The following is a 12,217-nucleotide window of genomic DNA, read 5'->3' as shown; positions in this document are numbered from 1 at the left end:
GCTCATGTCACATGGCGTGTGAAAATCAATGGTCTGATTTTGATCCTACTTCAGCCCATTGAATATCACTGAAGTCGGTTTGCCGTCTTGACTGATCCGACTTTGGCATCCGACTTTGCGTGCTCTGATGATCTTGAAGGGGAACTCCGCGCCCCAAAATCCATACCAGACTCTTATCCGAGCACATAGCCTGGCAGGTCAGGAAAGGGGGTGGGGACGAGCGAGCGCCCCATCCTGAACCGTACCAGGCCACATGCCCTCAACATGGGGGGGGGTGAGTGCTTTGGGTGCAGGGGGTCCCTGTCCCCATGTTGATGAGGACAAGGGCCTCTTCCTGACAACCCTGGCCATTGGTTGTCTGGGTCTGCGGGCGGGGGCTTATCGGAATCTGGAAGCCCCCTTTAACAAGGGGGCCCCCAGATAAAAGTGTCAAGAATAAAACAGTACAAAGGTTTAACCACCTCCCACCTTTCGGCTATAGCGCGGACCTAATTGGCCGGAAGGGCGTCCATGGAAGTCCTCCCATTCTCGAGTGGCCTGCGCGCCCCCTGCAGGGAGCCCGCGGCTCGCTCTGTGATCAGCTAGTCTATGAGACTCGCTGGATCACAGATCAGAGTAAGGGGTCGGTCCCAACCCCTTACCACGTGATCAGCTGTCAGCCAATGACAGCTGGTCATGTGATGTAAACAGAGCCGGTAATTGCCTATTTTTTCTCCTCCCGCTGATAGCGGGAGGAGAAAAAAAAAGGCAATCACTGGCGGCTGACATCATTCCCGATCAAGGAGAGCAGCCGCATGCTCATCTCTGCCACCTAACAGTACACAACAGTGCCACCTACCAGTGCCCACAGTATCACCCATCAGTGTCACCTACCAGTGCCCATCAGTGTCACTTACCAGTGCCCATCAGTGCCGCCCATCAGTGCCACCTTATCTGTGCCCATCAGTACCGCCTTATTTGTGCCTATCAGTACCGACTTATCTGTCCCCATCAGTGCCATCTTATCTGTGCCTATCAGTGCCCACCAGTGCAGCCTATCAGTGCCACCTCATCAGCGCATATCAATGAAGGAGAAAAATTACCTATTTGCAAAATTTTTCTAACAAACTATGAAACATGATTTTTTTTTTTTTTTTCATAATTTTCCATCTTTTTTTGTTTAACAAAAAATAAAAACCCCAGCGGTGATTAAATACCACCAAAAGAAAGTTCTATTTGTGTGAAAAAAATGATAAAAATTTCATTTGGGTACAGCGTTGTATGTTCGCGCAATTGTCATTCAAAGTGCGTCAGCGCTGAAAATTGGTCTGGGCAAGAGGGGGCTTTAAGTGCCCAGTAAGGAAGTGGTTAAAGTAATTTATTAAGCAGCTCCGGCGTCTCTTCTGACTTCTTCTCCCCTCTCCGGCTCTTCTGCCTCCTCCGCTGATGTCTTCTGTCTCTGCCGGTTCTTCTTCCCTCTCCGGCTCCTCTCTGCTCTCTCTCCAGTTCTTCCCTCTCCAGCTCTTCTCCGCTCTCTCTCCGGTTCTTCCCCCTCTGTCTTCTGCCGAGTCTCCTCCGCTGTCTTCCCGCTTTTTTGCTCGCTCTTTTTCGCTGTCTTCTCCGCTGCCTTCTTACTCTGTTCTTCTACCGATGTTGACCCGACGCTCTCTCCTGCTCTAATGCTGGGTGTGCCCCTACTTATATTGGCATGGGGCGGGGTCACTGGGTGATGTCACCCAGATGTCACCACCCCATCATGCCCGGGGCAGTGACGTCATAAGGGGCAGGCCTCCGGTGACCCCGCCCCATGCCAATATACGTAGCAGCACACTGTGCACCCAGCATTAGAGCGGGAGAGAGCGTTGAGTCAACATCGGAAGAAGAACAGAGGGAGAACACAGTGGAGAAGACCCAGCAGAGGCAGAAGACAGCGAACAGAGGGAGAAGAACTGGACAGGGCTAGAAGACATCAGTGGAGAACAGAGAAGACTCGGAGAGGGGAGAAGACGTCAGCGGAAGAGACAGAGAGGGGAGAAGAGATCGGAAGAGACGACAGAGCTGCCTTAATAAATTACTTTAAAAATGTGTAATATGTTTTATTTTTGACATTTTTTTTTTTTTTTTTTTTTTAGGTGAATGGGTAGGGGTACAATGTACCCCATACTCATTCACATAGGGTGGGGGGGGGCCCGGGATCTGGTGGCCCCTTCGTCCGACATTTTTTGCTTACTAGTCGCAAGTAGAAATTGAATAGGTTACTAAAGTCACAAAAAATCTCCTATGACAATAAAATATTGGAAGCGATGTCATGTGTTGTAGTGTATTTATATTGTAGCGTATATATATTTTCGGACGACAACTGTATGGACTAAACGAAAATCGTATGATCTGGTATCATACGAGGAAAATTTTCGTGCTTGTCTGATCGAATAATGTCGGATGAACTGTCGTGATCGGCTCTCTAAAGCTCTGTACTAACGATCCGATTATCGTACGATCGCGTTGAAAGCGGTATTTTTACGTCCGATTTTCGGATCATGGGTACTGGCCTTTAGGCTGTCTTTATAGAAGAGGAATCTGCTAGAGAATCCTTCTGGTGCATTTCCAAAGGCTAAGGAAAAGAGGTTCCTAGATAACTATCTTACAGCTATGCCTGGATTATCAGAGAAGCCGTGATGGGGAAGGCTTTGTTGTCCGCCTGCATTTCTGAGTGCGTCTGTATGATTGTGCTTCATATGGAAGTATATCATATATGTGCTAGAATGACTTATGTGTTTCCCTAGACACATAGTGGCAGCACTGTGTACTCTTAGGGTGTGTGTCAGAGCCCGGGGGAAGCTGCCCTTCGTGTTATTTGCAGTCGCTTGTGTGCTTTTTCCTTCCTGTCTTCTATGAAGGATAATCAGGAGTTGCCTGGAAACAGCAGCCATCTACAATTATATTCTCAGCTAAGTGATGATGCAATTTGGCGGCAGCATTTCCCCTGCCTAAATAAATAGTGCTCAGTAACCAGGCTCAAGGAAGAAGTGAAAATCTCTGATTACTACAGTGTATCCCATGCACTTATTAATGCATATGCAAATATTTTTCAACAGTGATTACAATTTTACACCAGTGATATTTTACAGTAGTATTATTTTTTTTTTAATGTAATGTTTAGTTTGCAGATTAATAATGATAGAAACAAGTAATGAAAGTGTTACACTGCGAGGTGTGTGTGTATGTTGCTGTCTTTTTAGCACCCCCTTGGGAAACCTGTCAAAAACAAAATAAAAAATAGAAGCTGCAGTATTTTCCAGGTATGAGCAGGGTATTGCCAGGCCTGGGCACTGTGTATTTTACTTGGTATTTGTATAGAATAGTCGGCAGGGGGCACAGTGATAGTAGTAAAGTGCCTTCTTTATACAGTACTTTACACAGTACCTGTTAATACTGCCAAAAATCCAGTGAGCTCCTAACCTTCTGTGCAATCTGCCTCTGCTGCACTGAAATCTCAAGCTGAATTATGAGCCCAGCCCAATTCTGAGACATAGGGCACCTTCCCCTATGTTATGGAGATGATGGGAAAGGGAGGTGTTCTGTAGTCCAAAGCAGGGTTGTAGCCTAGGGTGACAATGCTGCTTGATACAGTACAGTGAATGGCAGGGTCAGTGGGTGAAAATAAAGGCAAAAAAAGTTTGAAGTTTGATCACTCACCTGGAGCAGCTTTGCTTGTGTGTTTCTTTTGGTGGTATTTAAACACCACTGGATTGTTTATTTTTTTGCTATAAACAAAACAAAAAAAAAATTTTTTTTGAAAACAAAACATGTTTTTCTTCTTTGTTATAAAATTTGCAAATAAATTTATTTGGGAAAAATAGCCCAAATCAATGTATATTATTTAATCTGTAGGAAAGTTAGAGTCCACAAACTATGGCATATATATATCTGAAAATTGATCAATCCTGATGTATTGACATCCTATCTACATTTCTTAAGGCCCTAAAATGTCAGGATAGTACAGATACCCCCCAAATGACCCCTTTTTGGAAAGTAGACAGTCAAATGTATTTAGTAAGAGGCATGGTAAGTTTTTTTTTGAGGTTGTCATTTGCAATTTTCTAGAAAATAAAATCTTTAAAAACTTTTTTTTTTTTTTCATACTGTCACTAGAGCAGAACAGTGTCACCATATGACTGGACTGGTGACAGTATGTAGTAAAAAAAAATGTTTTCAATTGTTTAAACTTTATTTACTTTTTTTTTTTTGTTACAATTTTTCTTACGTACTGTGACCAGAGCAGTATAGTGTTACCATAGTGACACCGTACTACTCTGGGGAAGTTATCTGGATTTATTTATATATATATATATATATACTATGATTGCTTATAACAGTGATGAGTACTGTTATAAGCAATCATTTTTATGAATGGCATCTGTCCATTCATTCATTGCGTACTATTGTGGCCACAGCTATCACATGGTACAGATGCACTGTGATTGGCCCTGTCTGTACCATGTGATCACGATGACCAATCACAGAGAGATAGTGGATAATGGAGGGTCTGATCAGGTCTGCCTGTCAGTTTTTTAGGCGGAACAGATCGGTTTACCCATGTCAAGTGGGCCTTGGAGAAGAGGCTGTGGGGGGCCAGTCACACAGCGTAGAGGAAAACTGCGGGAGTAGAGAATACAATAAATAGTACACCTTATTCCTCCATGGCTGTACCTTGACATGCAGGGAGGCCCCACTACAAAGGTAATCTTTTTTTTTTTTCTGGCTTTGCGCTACAAAGGTTATGGCAATCAAAGATCATAAGGGATAAGTTCACCTTTAAAAAAATTAATAAATGCATTTATTTAAATTAATAAAAAAGTGCATTTATAATTTTTTTTTTTTTTTTTTAGGAGCCTATTGGGCATTGCACCTGCAATCGGCAGATTGCGGGTGCGGTGTCAGGCTTCTGCAGACTGTGTAGCTGCATGCCTGTACCTTTGATACAAGCAGGTAATTACTGAGTAACGGTAAGATCAATGAACTACCTAGAGCGCTACCTACAGCACCCTGGTAGTTCATTGAGAACTACAAGCTGTGAGCTGCAAAGGCATCTTCCATTTATGAATGATGGAGGCCACTGTGCTCATTGGGACTGTTGCAGAAATGTTTCTGTACCCTTCCCCAGATCTGTGCCTTAATACTATCCTGGACTTTATGGCTTGGTTCATGCTCTGACATGCACGGCTAACTGTGGGACTTTATATAGACAGGTGTGTGCCTTTCCAAATTGTGTCCAACAAACTGAATTTACCACAGGTGGACTCCAATCAAGTTGTAGAAACATCTCAAGGATGATCAGTGGAAACAGGATGTACCTGAACTCAATTTTGAGCATCATGGCAAAGGTTGTGAATACTTACTTACAAGGGCGTTTTTTATTTTTAATATTTGCAAAGATTTCAAAAAAACTTCTTTCACGTTGTCATTATGGGGTATTGTTTGTAGAATTTTGAGGAAAATAATGCATTTAATCCATTCTGGAATAAGGCTGTAACATAACAAAAGGTGGAAAAAGTGAAGCGCTGTGAATACTTTCAGGATGCACTGTATATGTATATGTATGTGTAATAGGTTCAGGTGCAAAGTGAAAGCCTGAGCCTGGCAGAAAATGGCTTAACGGTTAAAGGATAGACTGACAAAATATAACTTTTGTATTTTTTCTTTTTATAGATATAATCCAAAGAACATGAAAAAGCGAAGATAAAAAATTCCTGACATGATGTAAATAAAATGAACAAGTCGAATCTATGCTTTGCAGAAGTGAGCATTGATCTTCTGTAGAACCAGTCAATAGGCATTTCAGAGAAGACTGTAGGATTGGTGTTTTATAGTCCTGATTCATGAGGATGCAGTTGCTGGGGAACAGGAAGAGATCTGCTCTACTAAGCTGAATGTATAATGCTGAGCACTACATGCACCCCCCTCCTAATGAGTAAGCACCTTGAAGAAAAAGTCCACTCAGTCCTTTTGGGTTGTGGTGAATTAAAAGGAGAGTACAAGTTCCATGCTTAATATGTATGTTGTTAAAAAGTTTGACAGTTGGGGAACAGAAGTTTTATTTACGCTGTTCTGGTATGTCTCCTAACACTCCTCTACTAAAAGAACTCGGATGCTGTTCTATGTGGTTTTGCCTGTGATTAAACATTTATTTTTGTGCTTGTGAATAAACATTTTCTGTTATTCTGCAAATAACTGCTGCTTTAAGAAGGCGGTACTGTCTTTCTTGCAAATTAAATGAGATGTAATACTCACCTCTCTGCTGCAGCATTGGTCTGATGCTGCACCTGTCCCCCCAACAGCTCTAAGCCTAAGAACAGTTTGCTCACTTCTTTATCTGCTTGGACTTGAACTGCCAGTCCTCACTCGGCTCTTTCACTATAGCACTTACTGGAGCGCCGGCCTAGAGAGGGGTGAGCGCTGCTGGCTTCAGCTCTCAACTGCACACTGAGAGTTGCAGCCAGCTGTCATTCAATCAGTTGTGTGGATCCTGACAATATGGTCGGGATTCTTTCAGAGCCGGGAGGGACTCTGACATCAGCTGATGGCATGCTGTAGCTCGCTGTCTGCTAATTCTAGGTCACAGGCTAAAACAAAAACAAAAAAGTATTTTACATATGCCTGGGGGGGTGATGACTTTTTTTTCTTCTTTTAGCCCACCTAACAATACCATGTCTAGTTCCATCATGCCAGTCTGTGAGCCCTACTCCATAATAGGCATAGTTTCCATACATAGTACTGATGATGGCCAAGGAGCCTGAAACAGCTGTAGGCGTTTTGTCATAAGTGCTGCTATAATATTGGGCTGTAGCTGTTCTATAAATTGGCCAATCTGGATGTGCAGATTAGCCACAGGGGCAGTAAGGAATCATTGCCATTGTACCGCCCACTGTACTAAAATGAGGCACAAACTCCTTATTTCTTAGTTGGACATCACAGGACACTTTATATTCATGACTATTTTGCTGCCACCTTCAGCTGAATGGACAGTGGCCAAAAAAAAAAAAGCAGGAGTTCCACCTCCAATGGCAAAACCCCTCCCAGCTTAGCTAAGCCTGTTTTTAGCTAGTGTCCTTAGATAATGAATCTGTCGGATGTCTCGCTAAAGATCTCATTTTACAGACAAAGAGGGACTGTGCCTGGACCCCACATGCAAAAGTGGAGAAGTCATTTAATGTTGCCGGTTGGCAGTGATGTCCAGGGTAATGTGTATTGGGTGACCTCATTTGCAGGGTGTTTTACAGTTCCAGGACAGAGATATCCCTAGAAGGAGAGCTGGACCCTGAGGTTACAGCTGGACACGCCTACCATGAGGGGTAAAGATTGGGCCTTCTGGCCCAGCAGCATGGACTAGTGAGTGCCTCTGTAAAGGTGGAGCATGTGGCAGTCCTTCCCTGTGTATTGGTGGCAGTGTGGGCTAATTTTCTATGTGTAACGATACACTGCAGTAGTAGTGTTTGAAAAGGGCAGACCAGCATGGTTGTGCATGCATGGGTACAGTTTCACCAATACCCAGATGCGGTAATAGGTGCAGTCGCAGGCTCCTGTACCACTAGCGTGCAGAACGGCTCCAGCGGTTTATCTATGCTTAGCCACAGCCCTGCAGAGATGCAGCAGTCTATGGTGTCCTTTTATGAAAGTGCGGTAAAATACCGCTTTTCAGTTCTCAGGCATTCTCAGAGGAGATCGCTCTCCTCTGAGTGCCTGTTTATGAAAGTGTGTAGATCGCTTCTCATGTTGAGTTGAGGAGCGATCTACAAACGCCGGGAACTCCTGAGAACGGCTCCTCTCACTGTAATCTCGTGTGATATAGCGGGATTACAGTATGAGGAACCATAAAATACAAAGTGTAACACAAATCAGCACACATTATTCCCCAACATATTAATAAAATAATAAAGATAAATTCCCCCTACACAATATACATTAACCTAATTATAAAAAAAACATTGTTTTTATCAATATTTAAAGATCATACATGTTCCTATTTAAATGTGAATGGTGTATAGTAAATGAATGTAATGCACATATGTAATGCAGCTATACACCATTCATATAAAATGCAAAATACATTTATAATCATTAAAAAAATAATTTTAATAAAGTATACAAGTATAAATATTTATTAATAAATTAAAATAAAATATATTTCATTATAGATAAACATAAAAATTGATAAACTGGTGCGATGCGAGAACACTGCGAATCCACTGCGGGTTCCCGCATCGCACCGACTCGCATGTCAGTTCACACTGCCATATGCGAATCGCTGGGGAGTGTCAATACATTGTTAAGGACACCCCCAGATCAGCTTGCATATCGCACTGCGAACTGACAGTTCGGACATGAATCGGATCGCATATGTGTGAACACACATGCGATCCGATTCTGGTCCGAACAGAAAAAAGGGTCCTGTGCGTGTTTGCACCGAATGCGGTGCGATATCAGCCATACTATCTGTACAGCTGATATCGCACCGCACAGACATCGCATGTAATGTGAATGGCAGTGTGCTGCAAATAACATGCGATGCCTGTGCGATGTCCGGCATCGCACAAGTGTGAACTGGGCCTAAAAGTTAACACCCCCAAATCAGTTCGCATATCGCAGTGCGATCTGCAAACTCGGACAGTAATCAAATCGCATGGGTGTGAACACCCATGCAATCCGATTCTGCTGTGGACCAAAAAAAGGGTCCTGTAAGAGTTTGGTCCGAGGGCAATGCAAATTTAGCAATACTATCTGTATGGCTGAAATCGCATCGCACAGAGATCGGATGTGATTTTGCACTGCGGTGCGAATCACATCCGATCTCGGACACCGCAGCAGTGGGAACTGGCCCTAAATCATATTGCATTTGCACCAAAATGGTACAGGACCCTTTATTTGGTCCGCACTGGAATCGGATCGCATGGGTGTGAACACCCATGCGATCCGATTCCTGCACCATTACATAGTTCGCACTGCGATCTGTGAAATGATCTGGGGGTGTCATTAACTTTACATTGACACCCGCAGTGGTGCGCAGATGTCAATGTAGGTGCGATGTGAAAACCCGCACAGGAATCACGCTGGTTCACGCATCGCACAAGTGTGAACCCAGCCAGAGACGTGAACATCTAAAAAAAAAAATATATATATATAGATGTATATTTATATATATATATAGATGTATATTTATATATATATATAGATGTATATTTATATATATATGTATGTATGTATCAGAGGTGGGGGACTCGAGTCACATGACTTGACTCGAGTCAGACTCGAGTCACCTGTTTGAGGACTTGCGACTTGCTTTACAAAATTAAATAAATGACTCGACTTGACTTTGACTTGTCACTAATGACTTGCGACTTGACTTTGACTTGGGCTATTTGACTTGCAATGACTTGGCACCACCAGTTCTGTGTCTTGGCCTAGGCAAAAAACGCCGCCAAACCCCCCCCCCCACAATAGAAAGCTCCCCCCGAGTCCCGGCTTCGGGGTAGATCAGTATTTTGACTCAATTTGTGACTTGACCAAAATAAATGACTTGACTTGACTTGCTTGACTTCTGGCAGGGACTCGACTTGACTTGCTTGCTTTTCGCCACAGTAACTTGGGACTTGCTTATGACTTGAAGGTTAAGACTTGAGACTTGCTTATGACTTGCACATGTGTGACTTACTCCCATCACTGGTATGTATATATATATATATATATATATATATATATATATATATATATATATATATATATATGTGTGTATGTATATATATATATATGTATGTATGTGTGTATATATATGTATGTATGTATACACACACACACATATATATATATATATATATATATACACACTATAAATTCCTATCCTGCTGGTTTTGGGGTGTGTAATGGTGGGGAAGGTGTGCTCTGACTGTTTGGTGAAAGAAGTCAAAAGACTTCTTTCTTTCTCCAGAATATCAGCCAGTTTCAGGCTTCTCACTCTGATTCTCCACTTCTGAAATGGTGAATCAGAAAGTGAGAATTCTGTCACAGATCGCCAGTGAGGTGTGGAGATCGCACCTTCATAAACTGGCCGTTTCTGTGAATTCTCACTGTGCTGAGATAATCAGCGGAGAACATGTTCTCCGCTGATTATCTCAGTTTCATAAACTGGTAAAGCGCTGAGATCAGCGGTGAGACTCGGGATCGCCGCTGATCTCAGTTTCATAAAAGGACACCTATGCTATGGTGCACAATATCTGGGACACTTGTATATTGGTGGTGACTTGCCACTGGGATGGGCACTCCCTTATTGGATGTTATAGGCCTAATTACCCTCAGCAAGCCATGGCCTTCTGCAAGCAGAGAGGCAGGGGGACAAATGATGGGGTGGGCTTTCAAACCGCTATCAGTTAAGGAAGACCTCCTGTACAGTTCACCTTGTAAGGTGAGGATCCAAGTAGCTCTAGCTCACTGCCCTTATCTTGTATTCTCAGGACTGCAATTCTCTAGTTCCTTTGGGTCAAGGGAGGAATTTTCTACAGCCAGTTCTGGTTTGCGGGCCAGCTGTTTTTGGTTCTTACTGGAGTTGAAATGCCGACACAAGTGTGATCACTCTTCTTCCCATCCCACCCTTTTGCAGGAGGATGTGGCATCAGACAACATCCTCAAGACAAGGAAAAGGAGGAAGCTCTTGAGACTCTGAAATCCTCTGTAAACAAGTCCTCCAAAGAGGAATCTTGGGGTCTGGGACTGTTGCAGATACTAAGGACCACAGTGGGATTCCTGACAGACATGGTGCATACCACTTCTGAAATTCTCTTCTCTAAAAGTCACTGGATTTGGGTACTGGCAGTTGCCAAAGCTTTCCAGTGCACCCTTGCTTTCAGGGATAGATTTATGTCAGTTAGGCTGACCTAGAGGAGGTATTTTCACTTCTGATGCCATTATCTCAGTAGTAGCCCATGGAGGTGAAATTCTGCAAGAAATTAGGTTCTCTGGCTGTTGACCTTGAGATTTCCTACCTAAATAAGACCATTAGGTGAAGGGATGTCTATTGGCCGCCATGGCTGTCTGGACTCCAGAATTCACAGATGACTGGGTTGGCACCATGATGTTCAGAGGTTACAAGCTGGTCCCCTATTGCCAGTCTTACTCCAGTGCTCTTCAACTCTATATGCTCTGACTAGAACAAAGATCAGGAGTCCTTGGACCTGCCAATGATCCCCAAGACCCAGTTAGTTCTAAAATGGTGGAAACCCCCACACATGCTGTATACCAGGTGATCCTTACTTCCGATAGGCTAGCATTCATCATTCAGAACTTCCAGTTCATCGGAGTGGGGGGAGGCCTTCTGGAAAACCTTTTGACCAACGAACGTGGCTGTCCAAGGAGCAGAAGTTCAACATCCTGGCACATGGGGCTAAGCGGCTGGCTCTCCTTCACTACTCATTACACCGGGAAGAACCCTTAGGTAGACAAAAACAATGCCACAACTGTGGTAAAAAAAAAAAAAAAAATAAACCATCAAGAAGGGACAAGACAAATGCTGCTTGTCAGGAAGCAGACCTGATCTTTTCTTGAGCAGAACTTTAGGTTCCTTTCCTGTCCACTGTGCACATTCCCAGTGTGAAAAATTGGCAAGTGGACTCTCAGCCAACAGCAGCTGAATCTAAGAGAATCTAAGAGGAGGCTCCGTGCAATACTAGGAAAATTGGTCTGGTGGTCGTAGAAGGGGTATATAGAGGCTGGTACACAAGTGGTTAAGGTACCCCACACCAGAGATGCTCTCCAAATATGACCATTGGCACTATTCTACTACGATTTCAAAAGGGCATTACATAGTATGGGGTTCCAATATTGCCTTAGAAACTCTTCATCCAAATCTACTTTATTACAGCAGAAACAGAAGATGTAGGCTGCTTTACTTATTTTTTTTTTTTTTTTTTTTTTTTTTACCTCCTGGAAAAATGCTCACTGCCTGATTCCCCTGTTGGTCCAGACCGACCTGAAGCAAGGCATGTGGATAAGTGTCAGACTTTACTTGTTGTATGTTGGCGCTAGATCAGTCAAAATTATTCGTTAAGAACAGGCACCAAGTATTTTCATAAAGCAGTCAGCCTCCTGTATTTTTCCATGTTCCTTTTAAGTGGTTTTTCCACTTTTTCAAGCAAGCTAGAGACTACTTCAGTGCACATGAAAAGGTTGTGTGTGTGTGTGTGGGGGGGGG

At 43.3% G+C, this 12,217-nt stretch overlaps 1 protein-coding gene across 2 annotated transcripts in view; it reads left to right on the top strand.

Moving 5' to 3' along the window:
- Positions 1 to 6,225, top strand: part of NBN (nibrin) — a 132,246-nt gene extending 126,021 nt beyond the window's left edge. For both annotated transcript variants that reach the window (XM_073631927.1, XM_073631926.1), the window contains exon 16: positions 5,689 to 6,225. In XM_073631927.1, the coding sequence (XP_073488028.1) occupies positions 5,689 to 5,722 (34 nt within the window). In that variant the 3' untranslated portion in view covers positions 5,723 to 6,225. The remainder of the gene's footprint in view (positions 1 to 5,688) is intronic.
- The last annotated feature ends 5,992 nt before the right edge of the window (positions 6,226 to 12,217 follow it).

This window comes from Aquarana catesbeiana, linkage group LG05 (genome assembly GCF_042186555.1).
Source record: "Aquarana catesbeiana isolate 2022-GZ linkage group LG05, ASM4218655v1, whole genome shotgun sequence".
Lineage (NCBI taxonomy): Eukaryota > Metazoa > Chordata > Amphibia > Anura > Ranidae > Aquarana > Aquarana catesbeiana.
Note: the sequence above shows the minus strand (reverse complement) of the source record. Positions and strands in the feature narration are given on the sequence as shown.